At 43.8% G+C, this 18,933-nt stretch overlaps 1 protein-coding gene across 2 annotated transcripts in view; it reads left to right on the top strand.

Moving 5' to 3' along the window:
* The window catches only part of Ostf1 (osteoclast stimulating factor 1), a 47,191-nt gene extending 30,875 nt beyond the window's left edge, over positions 1–16,316 (top strand). The window contains exons 3-10 of one of the 2 annotated variants that reach the window (NM_148892.4): positions 2,222–2,272; positions 4,921–4,984; positions 6,151–6,204; positions 8,203–8,310; positions 8,951–9,000; positions 11,734–11,812; positions 13,309–13,407; positions 15,811–16,316. In NM_148892.4, the coding sequence (NP_683690.2) occupies positions 2,222–2,272; positions 4,921–4,984; positions 6,151–6,204; positions 8,203–8,310; positions 8,951–9,000; positions 11,734–11,812; positions 13,309–13,407; positions 15,811–15,869 (564 nt within the window). In that variant the 3' untranslated portion in view covers positions 15,870–16,316. The other variant, XM_063282375.1, reaches the window with a different exon arrangement.
* Positions 16,317–18,933: the final 2,617 nt, after the last annotated feature.

Raw genomic sequence — 18,933 nt, 5'->3', positions numbered from 1 at the left:
TTTGATGAGTGCTAATGTACACATGTATGCTCGCTGTGTATTTAGGCTGTTTATTTGGCAGGGGTTTTTTCCTGTATTTTCGTTTGGTTTATGAGTGAGTGATCTTGATGGAAATTTAGGCAGACCTGACTTTTGAAGGAAAATAAAGGGACAGGGAGAGGTTTCTCCTTGGCTTCTCTGGAAGCACTGACTGTAGAGGGCTCACTGTGAGCTGTGAGTGGACAGGTACAGAACAGGAATGGTCTCAGTGGTCTCAGGACATGTCTAATGTGAAATGGGCACATCCGACCCTTGTAGAACTCCAGGAAGTACAGTCGCATCTGTGGCTGCACTCCACGCCCCTCCCCCTTCTACGTTCCTTCTTCCTTCTGGTGCCCTTCTAAGGAGATACAGTCAAGTAGTGATAAAATGCCAACTTAATGCTCTGAGATGGCCACTGTGTTCAGCTGCCACGCTTTGGTGATGAATGTGGGACTCTCTTAAGTGTCTCCGAGAGTCTCCTGTTTGCAGCTAGTCTTAACGGAAATTGTTTCTCTAATCACTTTCTATGACTGCAGCATATTGAAAGTAATATGGCCATCCATCTTCAAAACAATGGTTAGAGAAAGACCTCAGAGGTCTTTTATTTCTCTCCCCCGGACTATTATTTCAAATGAAGTTACTGTGTACTTCCTCAGGTCCAGTGGGCTTAACTAGTTTTTTTATAGCTTCTGCTGTGAATCTAGTCTCTGTAAATCAAAGTGTAAACATTATAAATGCTTTAGAAAGTTACCTTTAAAGGAAGTCATCCATTTTGGGGGGTATCATAAATCACCATTCACTAGTTTTTCTGCCCAAGTGCATCTCTCATCTGACTTCATACTGTGGTTGCTTTAAGCATGGTTCAGTCTTTGTTTATATTCAGGAGAAAGCAGCAGCTATAGTATAAATAATTGTGAAAGGAAATCCAGCACTAGGACAGACATATATACTCATGCTAGTCTGCTCTGGAGAGGAGGCACTTGGGGAAATGAATAGACAAAATGATTTGCTTTTCTAGTATTGTTTTTAATTATATGTGTAGAATAGGCAGATATACCAAGTCTTTTTTTCTAGATTTTTTTTCTATTAGTATTATAAAATGTACAGGGTAATAACAGCACATTTAGAATTTTTTTTGCGTAATTAATGTGCAATCATCATCTCATCCTGTGTTGTGCTTGGTAATTTTTAGCCTACTTTTGTAAGCACCTGGGTCCATAGCTGAGATTCTCTTTCAGTGGGCATTATACTTCCTATTTACTCAAAAACTCATGGTATTGTGTACTGGCAGTTAACAAGATGTGTAAGCCGTTGGCTTTCTTAAGAGAGTTTGCAGGATGCTTGATGAGTCAGGCCAGGGTGAGGCCCTAGCTATGAAACTAGGCCCTGGTGTTTCGAGCCTTTCTTTTTCTTTTCTTTCTTTCTTTCTTTTTTTTTTTCTTTTTTTTGGAGCTGGCTAGGCAAGCGCTCTACCGCTGAGCTAAATCCCCAACCCCGTTTCGAGCCTTTCTATAAGGGCAGTTCCTGCTTCTTGTACTTTAGCTCTTGGGCTGTCAAGGCTGAATTATATCTAAATACTCAGTACAAGAAACACTCATTCTCTGTGAGCATGGAGACCATGTAATAGTTTTTTTGAGAATGGTTTTACTTTTAGACACTTATTTACATACATAAATAAATGTTTATCACATATTTATCATCCACCATAATTTCTAAGGGGGAAAATGTTATTCTATGTTGGTGTGAAGATCCTTTGTTTTTTTAAACATTTATTTACTTATTATCTATAAATACACTGTAGCTGTTGTGAGCCACCATGTGGTTTCTGGGATTTGAACTCAGGACCCCTGCAAGAATAGTCAGTACTCTTAACCACTGAGCCATCTCTCCAGCCTGTGAAGATCCTTTGTAATAGGAGAATATAAAAGGTATTAGAATTGCATATTTGTGACACACACACACACACACACACACACACACACACACACACACAATTCTTTGATAGCATTCAGCACAGGACAAATCCAGCTTTAGAATTCAGTTTATTGTAATATTTTGTTATGTTTTTATTTGTCAATGCTAATATAGAAGTAATATTGTGTATAAGAATACTTTAGGATTTAAAATTACAAAATGAAAGAAATCACTATTTCTAAGATAGGAAAAATCTCATGGAGTCAATGTTTTTTTTTCTTTCTAGCCAGATGAATTATACTTCGAAGAAGGAGATATTATCTACATCACTGACATGGTAAGTCTAGCCATATTCTGTACTACGACTGCAAACTGTAGATATAGTAACACAGTGCTAGACTATTTATGCAGCCATGGTATTGTGGATTGTTTTAGGTATATATTTACATAAATATATATGTAAAGTCTTGCCTTTTGGCAAGACATCATTTTGGTAGCACATCATTGAGAGTCAACTTCCTCACCCATAGGAAACAGTTGAATAAGTTTTGTTATGGCCACAGATGGAGCTCTGCACCCATACAAATCAATGAGGATGTCCTTCAAATTATATTCTAATGTAATTCAAATGGAATATAGCAAGATAAAATGCATATATTATGCCTTACTTATCTAAGGAAGGGTTAGAGACTATAAATATCCCTCTATTTCTTTATTTTTAAAAAAATATTATTTATTTTTATGTATATAACCACACTGTAGCTGTTTTCAGACACACCAGAAGAGGGCATCAGATCCCATTACAGATGGTTGTGAGCCACCATGTGGTTGCTGGGAATTGAACTCAGGACCTCTGGAAGAGCAGTCAGTGCTCTTAACTGCCGAGCCATCACTCTAGCCTTATCCTTCTAGTTCTTACTTTGAAAATAAAGACTAAAATATGACTTAAAAATCAGTTTTGTTTATATGAAGAAAGGGAAAATAGATTTTTAAAATTTTAATTTTAGTTTTGAAAATTTGACTTTGTAATCATACAAATTTTTTGAGGCTGTAAAATTAATAAAAAGCAGCCCCTAGAAATTAAGAACAGAATGAATCAGATGACTTTAACCACACTCTGGCAATTAGCCTAGTCATACGGAAAGGAAGTATTCTCAGTAAGAGCTGGCAGTTTGACTCAACATCCCCAGTGACTATATCAAATAAAACAGACCTGTAGATAGGTAGGTGGGTGGATGGATGGATAGAAGGAAAGAAGGATGGATGGATGGATAGATGGATAGATGGATAGATGGATGGATGGTTGGATGGATGGATGGAAGGATGGATGGGTGGGTAGATAGAGTACCCATCTTGACAGACATCTGCTCCCAGGCTACTGTGAGTCTAGCATTTGAGGATAGCTGAGTCTCTGGGTCTCTGATGTTCACTGTGGGCTCTCAGCATAGACGGAGAAGGGTGTGCAGATGTCAGTCAGTGAAATGAAGTAGAAACAAAGGAGTCCTTTATTTGAATTAGAAAAGCATCACATTTTATCTTTGAAGGGGGCCTTAGAAAAAGGACAACCCAGTAATAATATATTATTTTCACTGAAAGGAAAAAGGCCTTTTTGAGAAATTACTGCTACCAGCCATAGGACATTAAATGAACTGAACATCTTGTGACTGTAATAGAAGGCAGTTTCAAAAGACTGCAAGGGCCACCATGCTGGCGTGATGAGGAAGCCAATATGCACTGCCCAGAGATGGGGCAATTTGAACATCAATTAAGGGCAGCAGCTCTCAATGATTAAAACTCTGTTTTAAATTTATGGTTTCCTAATGCTACCTTCAAACAGATACTGCGAGGGACCACTACGAAGTTAGGGTGTTTATTCTGACAGTGGGTAAAGGAAGGAATCAGTACTTCCTCCGTCCTTTCTTCTTGAACTTTACCTTGAATGACTTGAGAATTGGGAAGGGGAACTTCCTCTTTAAAGGGACATGCATTTATTTAACGGGGAATGTCCCCATCTTGCATCCCCTGTGATTATTGTGCAGAGGCAGCCGTGCCTTGTGTTTCCTTGTGAAGGCTCATGCGGTAGCCTTCCCTCCAAAGTGAGGCTGGGTCTGCCTTTGCTTTTAGAACTTAAAACAACTCCTGGGCAATGTACGGAGCAAGGGGGTGTGTTTAATGATAGCACAGGTATGTGGCAGGCAAAATCCAGACTGTTTCAGTTTCTGCACACACACATGCACACACAGACGCACACACCAAGAGCTAAAAAATAAATAACAATAAAGCCAACAAAGAAAAGAATGGAGGTGGAACCTGTATTAAATGCAGGGTAAGAGGGAATTAGTTGTACTATATGTATATGGTCCTTAGTAGAAATCCTAAACGTGGGCCATAAGGAATTCTGAGTTTCAACTTGAATATTTGATGATGTTAAGGAATTATTGGGAAACATTTAATACTGTGATAATGAAGTCACAGTTGACTGAGAAATGATTTATCTTTCAGATGCATATTCTGCTTTTTCAGAGTAAAGATTATAGCACCTAACACTAACCCCAGTAACCCAGAAGGAAAGGCAGATGAATGGTGGGTAGTATTGGTTGTCACTTTGTTCTTTCTGCTTCTGTATCGGCGTGAACTTTTCTATAACAAAAAGTTATCCAAAAGTGAAGATAAGACAAGAAAAATCTTTAGAAAATGTGACAAAACATGAGTATATCAGAGAAGAGATATAAAAATCTGGACATGAAATTCTATAGCTGTAATGTACACTAACATATTCCCTTTCTCTCACATGCTGGGTTTGCCTCACTGGAGCTCTGTGATGTGTATCTGTGTGGATGGGGCATACTTAGTACTTACGTTCATGGTAAGGGGAATGGATGCAGATGGCAGGGGCTTGAGGATGCTGACCAATGAGGAGAAGCACTTGTGGACTCAACTAGCTTCAGACACAGCCACATGCTGACCCCCTCGTTCTCTTGGCAGAGCGACACCAGCTGGTGGAAAGGAACATGCAAAGGCAGAACAGGACTGATCCCAAGCAACTATGGTAAGTGTCCAGCTAGCTGCACTGTGATGTTCCTGTTCATAAGACGGCCATGCACACCGGCTGTGCTCAGGCCTGACTCAGTGCTTACGACCGTTCATGGCAACGTGAAAAAGCCATACTTTCCAGAGAAACACTGTGGACTCACTTCTTTTACTAATACTTTCTTTGCAGTGTTCTTAGACTCTAGTTCTTCCAGTTTGTGCTGAAGGAGTCCCCCTTTGTAGACACATCTGTGGCCTGTCACACTCACCAAGTGCTTATCACAGCACTTTGTCCTTATTAAGATGCGGCCCCTTTGTAAAGTTATTATTTCTGGTTAAAAGATGGCACAAGGTTGGTAAACAAGAGTTCGAGATGTTAGTCTTTTCTTCCAGTTAGTAACAGGGTACAGTGCTAAAGACACCCCCAAATCAGAGTGATGCCTGTGGGATTCAATTCCCCATCTTTACTAGTGGGAGTACAGAGTTTAGATCACTATAAGAACCTTTATAAGGCTTCAATGGTCTGTAACTCCTTAGACTGACAAATGACTTGGGAAATGTCAGAGACTGTCCTTTGGAGACATAAAGGCCATGGCCAGGTCCTAGCTCAGGAGCCCTGCACTCTTGGCTTCGTGTGGTTCTCTTCCTCTGAAATCCGAACATACCTTTCCACTGTGCTACATTTCCAGCCTTGGCGCTGCATACTGAGGTAGAAAATCATTGTAAAGAATTCCTATCCAAGCCCTCTTAGGTCAGCAGGCGTGGGCCTCGAGCAGCAGGCTTCCTCTGGGCTCCCTTACTCATTCCAAGGCCACAGTGGAGCCTTCTGAAAGCAGGTAGACAGCAGCTGTCCCTTTGAATATAGTCAGTGCCAATGCTCTCGGCCCCTGCGTCTTGCCCCAACAGAAGGAATCAGGTGTTTCCCAGAATATGCTGTTTATGCTTGCAGTTAATTGCTGTGTTGCTGCTTTACTGCTTGGCTTGGTTTCACTTAAGCAGAACCCAGCCTCTCTTAAAGAAAGTACAATTAAGTTATTTTCTGTTATCTTTAATCCACATTATGTAAGTAATTAAGCTGTTGTATATGAGGCCCTGGCCACAAAGCTGGTGCCCTTGGGCATAACCAACTCCGGTGAATCACTGAGCAAGCCCAATGGTGGTCTTGTATCTTTCTTTTCAATCTAGTGGCTGAGCAGGCAGAATCCATTGACAATCCATTGCATGAGGCTGCAAAAAGAGGTAGGTCTGATTCTCTTTTGCTTTTTTGATAGAGGGTTTGATATATTAAAACTCACAGGCTTTCTAAAAAAATTTTCTTATTCTTTGAAAGTCTCATACATGTAAACAAGTATTTTGATCACTCCCCCCAGTTCCAACTCTCACTTCCCTATCACATGCCCCTCTCCCAACTGCATGTTCTCTTTTTAAAAAAAGCAACCCCTGAATCCAGTTAGTGTCCTTGTATACATAGCTGTGGGACCATCCACTGGGGCATGGGCCACCTTGGGTCACATCCCCAAGAGAAATGACTGCTTTCTTCATCAGCTGTCAGCTTCAAATAGCTCCTCAGCCAGGAGCGGTACGCACGACCCCTCCCACTCAGTAGGAGTTCTGACAGGTTTGATCGTGTGCATAGAACTAGAGCTGCCTTGGGTCCAGAGGAGCAGCAGCCACATCGTGCTCAGAAGACAGGGTTTTGTAGCACTCTTATTTGTTCTCTGGCTCTTAACATTCTGTCTCATTATTCTGCACCGTTTGCTGAGTCAGGACTGGAGAGGGGAGCTATGGACGGTCTGCTTAGTGCTGAGCCCTCAACACTCACTTTCCCTCCACACCGTGACTGGTTGAGTCTCTGCATTAACTGTTGCCCATTGCCAAAAAGAAGCTTCTCTGACTAAGGCTCAGAGCAACACTAATCTATGAGGATAAACATATATATTTAGAAGGCAGTTGGACATGACCGTTTAAACAAAACAACAGCTGTAGGTTACCCCCTGTGGCCTGTGACATCCCCAGTCACTGGGGCTGGCAAGGTTTACAGTATGAATTCCCATGCATGCACTTCCTCCTGTTTATCAGGCCTCAAATACAATCAAAGAAATTGATTGTCCCCATTAAAGTCATGTCACTTGGCACATCTTGCCTGACAGGTCAGAATTATAGCAAAAGGTGTGGGTTTTAATTATATGGTGTGATAAGTTTTGACAAGTACATAGATAGCCAGCGCTCCAACATCCAGATTAAGATCTCGGGCATTTTTGTGATCTGAGAGTGTTCTCTTAACATGCCTTCCCACCTAAGTCCCTGCCTTTTCTAGAAGCAATCTCTGTGCTGACTTCCCTCACCCTAGAAGGCGAAGGGTAGTGGTGTCCTGGGACATAGCACTTAGGAGAGTGTTGATGTCGGGGAAGCTCTGACCAAACGAGGATGGGAGTTGTCTTGACTTTCTTCCTGTGGTGACACTTACTTCCCACAAGCCTGGAGCACGTGGCACTGCGTGGCACATTTTGACTGTCTCAAGTGGAGGGATGGTACTGGTGTTCTTCCGGTAGAGACCAAGCTGTTGCTAAACATCCTGCAGTGCCCAAGGCGAGCCCCACTACATAAAATTTCTCTGAACCCCAAGTACCCTCGGTGATTCTAGTAGGAAACCCTCCTTTGAATAGTGGGAAGTGCTGGTGCAGCCTCAGCAAGGCTGTGTCTTTCTGTTCCATGACTTGATGTGCAAGGGGAAAGGAAGGGCTTAGACAATGACATATAAAACACTTCTTTGTAAAGGAGCTCTTAGGATATTAGCCTGAAGTTTTAAGTGGGTGTCCCTTAGCATAGAGCACTAGCTCTGAGCAGCTTAGTTAGTATAAGGTAATGTGTCTCTTATTTCCACGACCTGAAAATGTCTTCAAATATGAGTGGGGAGAGTTTCTGTTTGCGGTTAGGTTTTGTGTTACACCCCGCCTTTCAGGATTAGCGCCAATACATCTTTTTCTCTTCCTCCAAAGCAGAAATACCTTTAAACCTACCTTTGGCAACTCCTATTAAAAATAGATGTTACTGCTGCTTCTCAATGACCCCGGGGTGCAAATACACCGTCCTGAGGTATTAGTGGGCAGGTCTTGTTTTAAGATTTGCTGATTAACCCATCACAAATGGGAGCTTACAAAGGAGGAAACTGATTTAAAAGCAGAACAAGGAAAAAGCCTTTTCCTCGTGTGTTTTTTATGTGTAAAATTCTTTCAGGCAACTTGAGCTGGCTGAGGGAGTGCTTGGACAACCGAGTGGGCGTGAACGGCCTGGACAAGGCTGGAAGCACAGCCCTGTACTGGGCCTGCCACGGTGGCCACAAAGGTACCGAATCGTTCTGGTTTATGATTCTGTGCTGTTCAGAATCTCCTTTACCCAAGGAAGCCACCTTTCATGATAAAAGCAGTGCAGCAAAGGCTCTGTTCCTCGAAATTGCAGACCTCGGTGGTGGGGTGTGGCTGGCGAGCCCCACTGCGCAGACTCCTGAAAGGCTGGGAACTTCCCTTTCTCTCTCCGCCTTCAGGAGGTACCAGAGCTCACCAGTGACAGGACGGCAAACCCTGCCCACCTGCCACAGAGGGAAGGCAGAGTGGGCACTGTAGCCTTTCCCTCGCTATGCTTTTGGACCCACGTTTTAAGTTTGATGCAAAATTTGAAGTACCACACTGACTTAAGCCTGCAGTCCTGTTGCAGCCAGTAATAACAGGTTGGATTTTTCCAAGTAATTTTTTTCTAGCCCAAATCCCACCGTCCACTCTTTTCCACCAACTGAGATAAATCTTTGGATCTGAAATCTTTCTTTTGTAATCTACCTTTTAGGTTTTTTACTGAAGATAAATTTGAGAACTTGTAAGAATTTTCTGGAACATTCTCCTAGAACGTTCTCTTTTGCTATTATGATATCTGCTTTTACAAAGTTCACTGTTTCTGCCTTAAGAAACACCATTTCCTGTTTGAATTGCAGACATAGTGGAGGTTCTGTTTACTCAGCCGAATGTGGAACTGAACCAGCAGGTAAGGCCGCTTACTGTGGGGACCACATTTATCATACCCACCTTTCTTGTTCACACACTACAGCTTGTGCGCATATACAATATTTTAATTCAGATGCTACAAGCATATGGAGTTTTGTTGTTGTTACTGTGTTTCCTTGCTGTGGTACTTGGGTTTGAAGCCAAGTCCTCACACATGCTGTTCAAGTACACATGGTAGAGATAATCAGCTCACAAAGCGAAAAGCTATACTTCAGTCCCAGTTTGGGAGGTGCTCTTCCATGATCAATAGCCTCACTGCTCTTGGGCTGGGTCCAAGGTGAGCGGGCACATGGTGCTGCTGCTCAGCTTACTGTATCTATCTCCAGTAAGCAGTCTCATCATCCCCTTTGAGCATACACCTCAGGGCATGAAGGGTTCCTTCCCATGCCTCTGTCTTCCCAAAAGACACCAACTCCCTCTGGATAGCGGCATGCCAGGGGCCTCTGGGGACACTTAAAATCCAACCAGACCCTTCTGCTAAAGGTTCCTACCTCTTCCACATTCCCCAAGCATGGGCCTTCGGAGACAAAGCCCCACTTCTAGCCCTGGCACTTTCCAGTCTCTTTCCTACTAAGAGTCTTTGTCTTTGGTGTTCTAAACATTCACAGGGAAGGGCCTTAGTGCTATCTTTCACTAGTAACCACAATGAAGTCTTTTAGCCTGAGAAATTATCTTCTTTTACTGTTTCTAACCATTTTCTTTGCTCTTTTGATTCTACAGATTGAACATCAGAGTTTTTTTTATTAGAGATTTCATCATTTTTATCTTTTTAAAAAATTATTCCTCCTAAAAGTGTTTTTTAATTATTATTTTCACGTGTATGGGTGTTTTGCCTGCATGTTTGTACACCACATGCATGCAGTACGAATGGAGACCAGAAGAGGGCATCAGATTCCCCCAGGGACTGGAGTTGCAGACAGTTAGGAGCCTCCATGTGGTTGCTGGGAATTGAACCTTAGTCCCCTAGAAGAGCAACACATGAATAACCACTGGGCCACCTCTTCAGCCCTACTTTTATTTTTGATAGTTTTTAAAATTCTCCAGAGTTCTATATTCATTTTCTATTGCTCCATAGCAAATCATCCCTGGTTTATCAGTGTGTATTGGGGTGGGTTGCAATTCTATGCATAATATCACAAGATTCCCAACTCAAGATCTCACACTGTAAAACCCAGATTTAGTGGGAACTGGGTTCTTGGGAAGCTTGCAATCCCCTTCAAAGCCCACTACAGTTGCTGAGATTTGAGCTTTTTCCCCTGTAGTACTGATGCCCTGAGCTTTTAGAGGTTTCTCCTTTCTATCAGTAGCTCACAAAATGGCTGTTTGCTATTGTCCTCATGGCTAGTAGGTGCTGCTTTGGGCTCCGCTGTTCAACCTTCATTTTAAAAGCCTGCCTGATTAGATGTGGCCTACCCAATATACTCTCCCGTTGGTGGACCCAATAATGGTTGTCTGCAAAGTGATGGGCTTTTTATTTTTAAATTCAAGGTCTTACTCTGTACCTCAGGTTGGCCTTAAACTTGCTGTGTAGACCACGCTAGACTTGAACTCACAGAGGCCCACATAGCTCTTGTCTCCCGAGTGCTAAGATTAAAGATGTGTATCTCCATGCCCCAGCCAAGAGGAGTGATGGCCCTCATATTCTTGGTTTCACCCATACTTGAGGATGAGGGTTGTATATGGGATCTGTTTGAGGGTAAAGCGGAACAGGTATTTTAGGGGTCGTCTGAGAATTTTACTGATACAAGCTCTTTTAATAGCATCCTTTTCTTGTTTATGTAATACCCATGATATGGCTAATATGTTAATTATTGCTTTTAAAAACGCTCTCTGCTATTTACTGTGCTTTTCTTCCCTAGGAACTTTTTATTTTGTTTAAGTTGGCCTCTTCTCAAACACTTAAGCTGTTTTCAAATACTCAGTATCTTGGCTCATTCATTTGTTTGTGTGACTGGGGGCTGTGTGAACTTGGTGGGAGAGTGGGGTGCTCCTTGATAGACTTCTCCACAGGGTGACAGGGTGAAGCACCTCCTGTACTGTTGTGTATGCATAAATGCCACCCCAGTCCCCTAATGGGGGGTGCTTCAGAGGTGATGTGCACCGTCCTGCCGAGAGCACCACCCTTTCTGTCCTCGCTGGGTAGGAGCTGGGCTGATGTGCTGAGGGGAGGCCCTTACTGTTGGCTCTTTCATCGCTTGTGCACCACTGCACCTGAGCTTGGGGACTCTCTGGCTTGTGCACCACTGCACCTGAGCTTGGGGACTCTGGCTTGTGCATCACTGCACCTGAGCTTGGGACTCTGGAGATTTTCCAGCAGGATAATTCTACTCTTGTTTAATGGGGCAAATGCCAGTAGCTGGTCCTAGGGTTCTAATGAGGTATGAATCCTCTTGGCCACTCCTGTTTTCCCTCCATGCCTCATTCTTGCCCATTCTAGTCTTCCGTTCCTGACTGAAGTCTCCCTGACTGAAGTTGCTGGAGTCTCCCTCTGCAGGAGGCCGTGCCACAGCCTGTCTCACCACATCAGCTTGCTCCTCCATCTCTCCTAGAGTAGCCCCTCCCATTGCCTGAGTTCCCTTTTCACTTGGAATTCCATGTGGTTCTGTAGCTTTTCTCCTAATTTAGATTTATGTGGATTAAACTTATATTACTGCCTCCACCCAGCTCATTTTGTATTTTTAATAACACCATTTTTCCCTTTCTTTCACCATAGAACAAGCTGGGAGACACGGCTCTGCACGCAGCTGCCTGGAAGGGTTATGCAGACATTGTCCAGTTGCTACTAGCAAAAGGTAAAGTTTTTACTGAATTTTCCTGCTCTTCGCTTGGCTAGAAAACCAGCTCCTAATGAAGCAGGCCAGTTGAGATAGTAGGAATACTGTCTCCTTCCACTAAAACTGCACAACATTATTTCAATTGAGAAGAAATACTTGGAGGCACATTTATGGTACTTGTTTACTCTGAGTCAAGATCCCGACAAACTTTGAAAAATCCACACAAATGTGTTGCTTTTAAAAAGAACTTCCTGTGCATATAGGGCTTCAGGGCACCATGTCCTGAGAAGGTTGCTGTGAAGTTGGTGAGACTCCTGCTTGCTTAGGAGTCTTAATGGACAAGGAGAAAAACCGTAGCTGCTGATGCCTGACTGAGCCAGTGCTGAAGCTCATCTCTTGCTTACAGATTCACAGCAAACAGCTAACTAAGGGACTGTCCATCCACTTTTCTGCTTGTGCCATAAATATTAACCACTCTTACAGAGGGCTGGCCAGGTATGTCACTCAGATGCTTGGCCCGGAGGGCAATTCTGAGAAACCTTTCTTCAAGCCACAGTTACAGATTCTATCTTTTGGAACGTTTGGGGCAGTGTTGTGGAATTTATGAGCAGGGCTGCTTTTGGTTTAAGTGCGGTGATGCTGTCAACCCCGGGTCTAAAAGCTTACTTACTATGAGGGCTGTTGTCTTTTCTGAAGGACATGCTGAAGGCCTTGTGGGTGATGTGGCAGCCACAAGCTGTGTGCTGCTGAGCCACACTTGATGTTTTGTTATCAAAGTGGTTGCAGGCACCCATGGTACCGTGTGGATTGTGGACACGTTGTGATGCAGGGTCCATGCTTCCTGACTGACAGTTTGACAGGAGCCCTCGGTACCACTTCCAGTGAACTCTGATTAAACCTCTTCACAGGCTTGAAGGAAGATCTCAGTCCACAGCATTGTGGAATACACTTCTGTAGTTTTTTTTCTTCTTCAACAATGCAAAGGTCTCCATGGGTTCTGATGTGATTTTTAGCACAAAGACAAGGGAAACATGAATGGAAGAGATGTAGAGGGCCAGTGGTTTGGGGAACCATTGCCTGTGAGTTTATTGTTTTGCCGTATGCTGATTTGCATATGAGGGCACCAGAAGATGTAAAAAATTCATCCTCTGGCGGTCAACCCAATGGTCTTTCATAACAGTCCTCCTGAGCTGAGGGAGAGACAAAGGGTGTGTTGGGGTGAAGCCCCAAAGCCTCATGCTGAAAGCCACGTAGTGCATGGGGTTATGGCTGTGGCGTCATCTTAGCATTTACTCAGGTAATGGGTTCACCATGTGCAATCCCTTGGATCCTGGAAGGGAAGAGTAGGTTTACTGGAGCAGCAGGCTCTCTGGGGAAACGTGCCAGCCACATTCATTCTGGGCCAGAATTGTTTTCTGGTAGCCTTGCCAAAGTGATTAGCTCATGAGAGAGGATTGGCTGCCGGGTGCTAGTCTGCAGAGACACACATGGCTTCTGTTTCTTGTGTTGGGAAGGCGCGAGGACAGACTTGAGAAACAATGAGAAGAAGCTAGCCTTGGACATGGCCACCAACGCTGCCTGTGCATCGCTCCTGAAGAAGAAGCAGGCAACAGGTACTGTCTTAAGTCACTCTCCTCGTGCTTATGTCCAAGACTTTGCAGGGTTTTATGGCAAAGGTTGAGTCCCCCCTCCCCCCGCATGATAAGTGATTCACAATTTCAAATATACCATTGATCATCATCAGGTCTAAAGCAGAATAATAGTATCAAGCAAACAAATGTGAAGTCAGATAGGGTCTTTCATGTTGTGATTCCCTTTGTTCCTTGCTAATAATGGGTGTGCTTTCCAGCATCACACATGGCTTCTGTGAGCAGCTGAAGGTCGATGTAACTAAAGTTGATGCTCACCTCTCCACGATTGCCTTATGTTTCGATCTAATGAGTCTAGCAGTAAACCGTAATTGAAGTTTTTCTGGGGTTTGCCAAAGACTGTGGAGTCTATGCACAAATTGCGGATAGTTCTTAAAATTTAGAGATGAGGTGTATATTCTTCAAGATTAAAATATAGCTGTGGGAAAATACACATGAAAGAATGAAGTGAAGGTTATACATGGTGGTTGTTTCAAAAGAAAGGGGTTGTCTTAGTTATTCTGTGTCCTGAGACACCAGGACCAAGGCGACTGTTATAAAAGAAAGCATTTAATTGGGGGCTTGCTCACAGTTTCAGAGGGGTCCACAATCGTCATGATCATGTTGGCAGGGACATAGCCACAGGCAGGAAAGCATGGTGCTAGAGATGTCCCGTTCTGTAGGCAGCAAACAGAGAGAGAAAGACTGACAGATAGACAGACAGACACAGATACAGACATAGACCCAGCCTAGCATAGGCTTTTGCAGCCTCAATGCCCATAGCCAGCAACACACCTCTTCCAAGCACACAGTTACATTAGGTGTGTGTGTGTGTGTGTGTGTGTGTGTGTGTGTGTGTGTGTGTGTGTGTGTCTGTGTCTGTGTCTGTCTGTCTGTCTGTCGGTGGGATTCTCATTCAGACACCACAGGGTTTAAATCACAAGTCATGTGTACGTACTCAGAGACTGGCTGTTTATTGCCCTCTCTATATGTGTCCTGTCAGGGCGGGCCTTACATTCTCTGTCTCATTCACCTCACCTTTCTTTCTCTCCATCACCATGCCTTTCTCCCATCCATTTGTCTGTGCTCCCTGGCCTGTGTCAAGCCCAGAGTTTAGTCCCTGTCTTAGCCTTGTCTTTGGGATGTAAGAGAACCTCCCACATTATCCTACTTGATTGCCAGGTCCCATCATCAGGCTGCCCCTGAGCCTGCCCCTGAGCCTGCCCCTGAGCCTGCCCCTGAGCCTGCTGCTGCCCCTTTGCATTGTCTTCCGCTTCAGGTCACACACGGTGTAAGCCAGCCTGGAGCTTGGTGTTCTCACCATGGATAACACTCACTGGAAGAACTGGTGTTTCTCTAAACACATTCATTATTGATGTGGGTTCTGGAGGGAATGACAAAGTGTTTGTCAGCTTAGCCGGTGCTGTCCGGCTACAGACTTGGGAGAAGCTGTATTAGCAGCTGTGTGAGACAAAGTAGAAACCATGTTTATTACTGTGTGGGTGGCTTTTGCTTGAGGTTGACCTCCCAGTCCTTGCTGTCCAGTTGGGTCAGGAAGGAAGGCTGTGGCCTAACTTCCTTTCTTTGCCACTGACTTCCTGTTGCTAGACTAGTGCCTTCTGAGAGACTCCCCTGAAGTGTAAGGTTTCTTTGGTGCTGAAGCTTCTTTCTCATTCTCTGTCTCTTGTGCTTAGTCCTGACCAGCCAGTTATCTTCAATAGGATCTTTGCTTTCTAGCTGGCTAGGGTTCTAGATCCATCTTCTGGTATGCTCCCAGACAGAGTATGTCATACTTCCAGTGTAGTCTGGGCTGTGCTAGTGAGAGACCCCGATTTGGGTGACCATGCTACCCTGCATCAATTAAACTCTAACAGTGTTTGCTTTTGAGTTGCATTTTCCCTCCTAGAAGATCTGTTACTGTAAGATTTTGAGGAAGACAGCTGAAGAGGCAGCAGTTAGATTAGCTGTCTTCCTTTTGACCTCTGTGCAAGATTGTTTTTAATGGGGTCCAGAATTTTCATTGATTTTTTAAAATATTTATTTCAGTCTCTTGCTTCTCCTTAAACTTACTTTTTTTCTGAAACAAAATAGAAGCGTCTGTGTTCCCTCATTACTCACCTTTCTGTCTCCTGCCCTGCACACTGACTGACATGTGGAGTGGTTGCTGGGATTCCACGTTGGCCATGGTGCATGTGCCTGGTGTCAAATGACTAGACAGCACCTCACAGCGAAGCTTTCCAGGTTGGAAAGCAGTGATGGGAAGGGTCACAGGGAGAGTATAATCTCTGGGTCTGGGAAATTCATGTTTCAACTGCCAGAAGTACCAAGGTGAGGAAAAGTCTCAGTAGTTTGTAATCTCTGTTTGCTTCCTTCCTGTCTTCTCCTTAGATGGGGCTCGAACGTTAAGCAATGCTGAGGACTACCTCGATGATGAAGACTCAGACTGATGCCTCCCGGAGCTGCTTTGATGCCTAAACTTCTTTTGCTTTTGCCATTCCAAAACCTGGGTTGTTTTGCCAGAAGAGTATTGATAATTGTTCCTTTTACCGTCTGTATGAGCACGGCATGGCTACACTGTGACCTATGATGAGTGTGCGTGAGCGTGGGTAATTCTCACCTGCGGCTTGCCAATAAGAGAAGAGATACTTTGTTGTATAAAATACATATATGTTCACCAGGGTAAAATAAAAAACAAGATTATTTCTATTTATCATGCAAAAGGAATTTTAATAATTGTTTCTTTAAAAATCATTTTTTTAAGTTCTTTACCTCAAAGAATGAGATGTTTTGAGTGGGATTTTCAAAGGAGAAATGCTTGTTATAACAGTAGACCAAAACTCTCAACAGAAAATTGTCAGCTCTTCTGACAAAAATAAACATTTGAAGAGACCTTCTTCTCTGTTTTTGTGCTATCACTCATTGCTGGTAACTAAATAACTAAAGCTTTTTATACCAGGTAAGGACAGATTTTACCTTACTGTTAGATTACATTTTATGCTGATTAGCACAGAAGAATCACAGTAGCTGCATTTCTCTCACAGCTTCCTGTATCTGCTTTATTCAACTTAGCACACAATCGCATATCTAAGAAAAGATAAAATGTTGACAATTATGAAATACGCAAGGAATGCTTAAAGTGTAGAAACTCAGTAACCTCATTTCAGTTTGAATAATGTGTGGAAGTTTAAATTTTCTTCTATTTCCTTGTGAAAGCTGCCATAATTTTCAGGGTGATGTTGTTAGGAAACATGAACTTTTCTCTCTCAGATAACATTTTTTTTTTTAGAGCTTGCGTCTGGCTCATAAGGGTTCGGATTCCTTTGCTGAGTCAGGCAACACAGGGACCCTTGATGCTTTGCTTCATTAGAAGTTCTAATTTTGTGTCACTGTGTTAAAAATGTCACGGTCTCATAACATACCAGTTTCCCAGCCTGGGTCCGTCTTCGAGAACGTACTGCTCGTTTCAAAAGGTGTATTGGTCAGGAGAAGGAAATGTCTAAGCAGGAAGTGGGCGAGCTCAGGAAGCGAATCACACCTGTGTAGGCGGGTCTTCTGCCTATAGCTGGTTTTTCTCTCCGTGGGTCCCTTGAGAAAGGTACCTGGAGGAACCAGTTTGAGGTGGTCCAGATACCTCATCTAATTTAGTTGGAAATAACCTGTAGAAGCATTGACAGGGAAGCACAGCCTCTGGGATTAATTATGGGGTCTACTGCCAACTCCAAATAGATGCGCTATTGCGTTGTTTCTTTTTGGATGTCTGAGAGAGTCTCGCCAGAGCCCAAGCTGTCCTCAGACCCTGCCTCTGCCTGCCAAGTGCTGGGCCTGTAGGCATGAGCCATCACACCTCACTTGTTAATAAGTTCAGGCCAGCTGTTGGTGTTTCTCTATCAGCATAAACGGAAAGATACCAGTTCCCTCCAGAAATGTTCTCTTTTCCCGTGGAATTTAGAAGGAGTTTCCATGGACATAGGGTGTGTGTCTCAGTGCAAAGCTTTAGAGATCCTGAAATACTTCGTTCTTCTGTCCTTTGCAAGCAGTTGAGCAATTATTGACAGGGTAGAGGCGATGAAATATAAGCAGAGGCTGTTTTGTGGGGAACGGGTCACGTTTCACTAGCTAGTACTACCTAGGCATGCCAGCTGCCCATCCTTCCCACCTTTAGCTCAGGCTTTTCCAGAAGCCCCGCAGCCCCTTTCAGACTCCCACCTCTCACTGCCTGGGTGGGCAGGAACTCTTGCCGACATTATTTCTTGGGGTCCCAACTTCAAGTTACTTGATTCTAGTTCAAACATTAAGCTTCTTCGCTGCTGTGTCCCTTGCCTTCCTCCAGCTCCCATGTAATGTCAACACAGACCCCAGGGCAGATTGGATCCATCGAGCGAAGCCAACTCCCCCTTCATGCTATGTTCTGCCTTCCTGACATGAGCTGACTGAAGTCTGTGATGCTGTTTCTCCTCTCCTTCCTGAAGCTTCTTTTGGAAGGATTAGCCATGGTGAGGGTGAGAGCTGACTGGCAAAAGGAGGGCACTGGGTTTCAGGATCTGGAAGGCAGCTGAGTAACCCCTTTTGAGCCTAGCCTACAGAATTATAGTACCCCTCAGTTCACTGCAGCCTTTTCTACTCCAGACAGCAAATCTAACTCTGCCCCATGAGACAGAGAGGGAACTAAAACTCTCCAACCCCAAACTGAATGCAGGTAATTTTGATAAAATTATAATAGGTGCTTTTAATTAATATTTGTATATTTGTATATATTTAAGGTAAAGAGTAACAGTGTGCATGCATGTACACACACATTTTCTCTCTCCCACCCTCCCTCCCCTCACCCATCCCTCTCAACCTGTGATAATCCCAAAGGTTGGCCAGTTAGAGCTTTTTAGGGCAGGAGAAAGGGACACACGGAGAACTTGGGTGTGGCATCAAGTTTGGTGCAGCTAGACAGCTTATTTAGCTGTGGTTAAAATGCCTGCCTGGCTGATTTGAGCTTTCTCTGAGTTGCTTAAAGCTGACCTCAGCAACGACTGGGCAAGAGGGCTCTGGCTGTATTGTGGAAACGACTGGCAGTTTGCTGTAACCTGAACTTCTGACAGTCACTGTGGCCTATTCTGGCCAGTGTATCCTTAGGAAGAATGAGCCTTCCAGCCCCCTGGTGACAGTGACTCTGGGCCAGCCTTGGGCCAGAAGCTTCATGCAAAGGGCAGTTCTCATGTCAGGGCTTCTGTTTTGGCTCCAGCTGTTGCAGGTTCACTGTCGAGCAACCATCCATTCTAACAGCTCCTCGTGTATCTCTTCAGTGAGTCTTCACTGCCCCCCCAGCCCCCAAAGATTAGCCATGTTGTTATTACTTAGAGATGGAAGGTGAAATAATACTGGAAATGACATTTCATATTTTAAATAGAAGAAAATGATAATGTATTTGTTTTGAGGCCAGCTGGCCCAAGGGCTGATATTAAAGACGTGCACAGATGCCATCGACATAAGAGATATTATATAGAACCCAGAATTCTGACT

The sequence above is a fragment of the Rattus norvegicus genome, chromosome 1, assembly GCF_036323735.1.
Source record: "Rattus norvegicus strain BN/NHsdMcwi chromosome 1, GRCr8, whole genome shotgun sequence".
NCBI classification, from domain to species: domain Eukaryota; kingdom Metazoa; phylum Chordata; class Mammalia; order Rodentia; family Muridae; genus Rattus; species Rattus norvegicus.
This window is presented reverse-complemented; position numbering and strand designations above follow the sequence as displayed.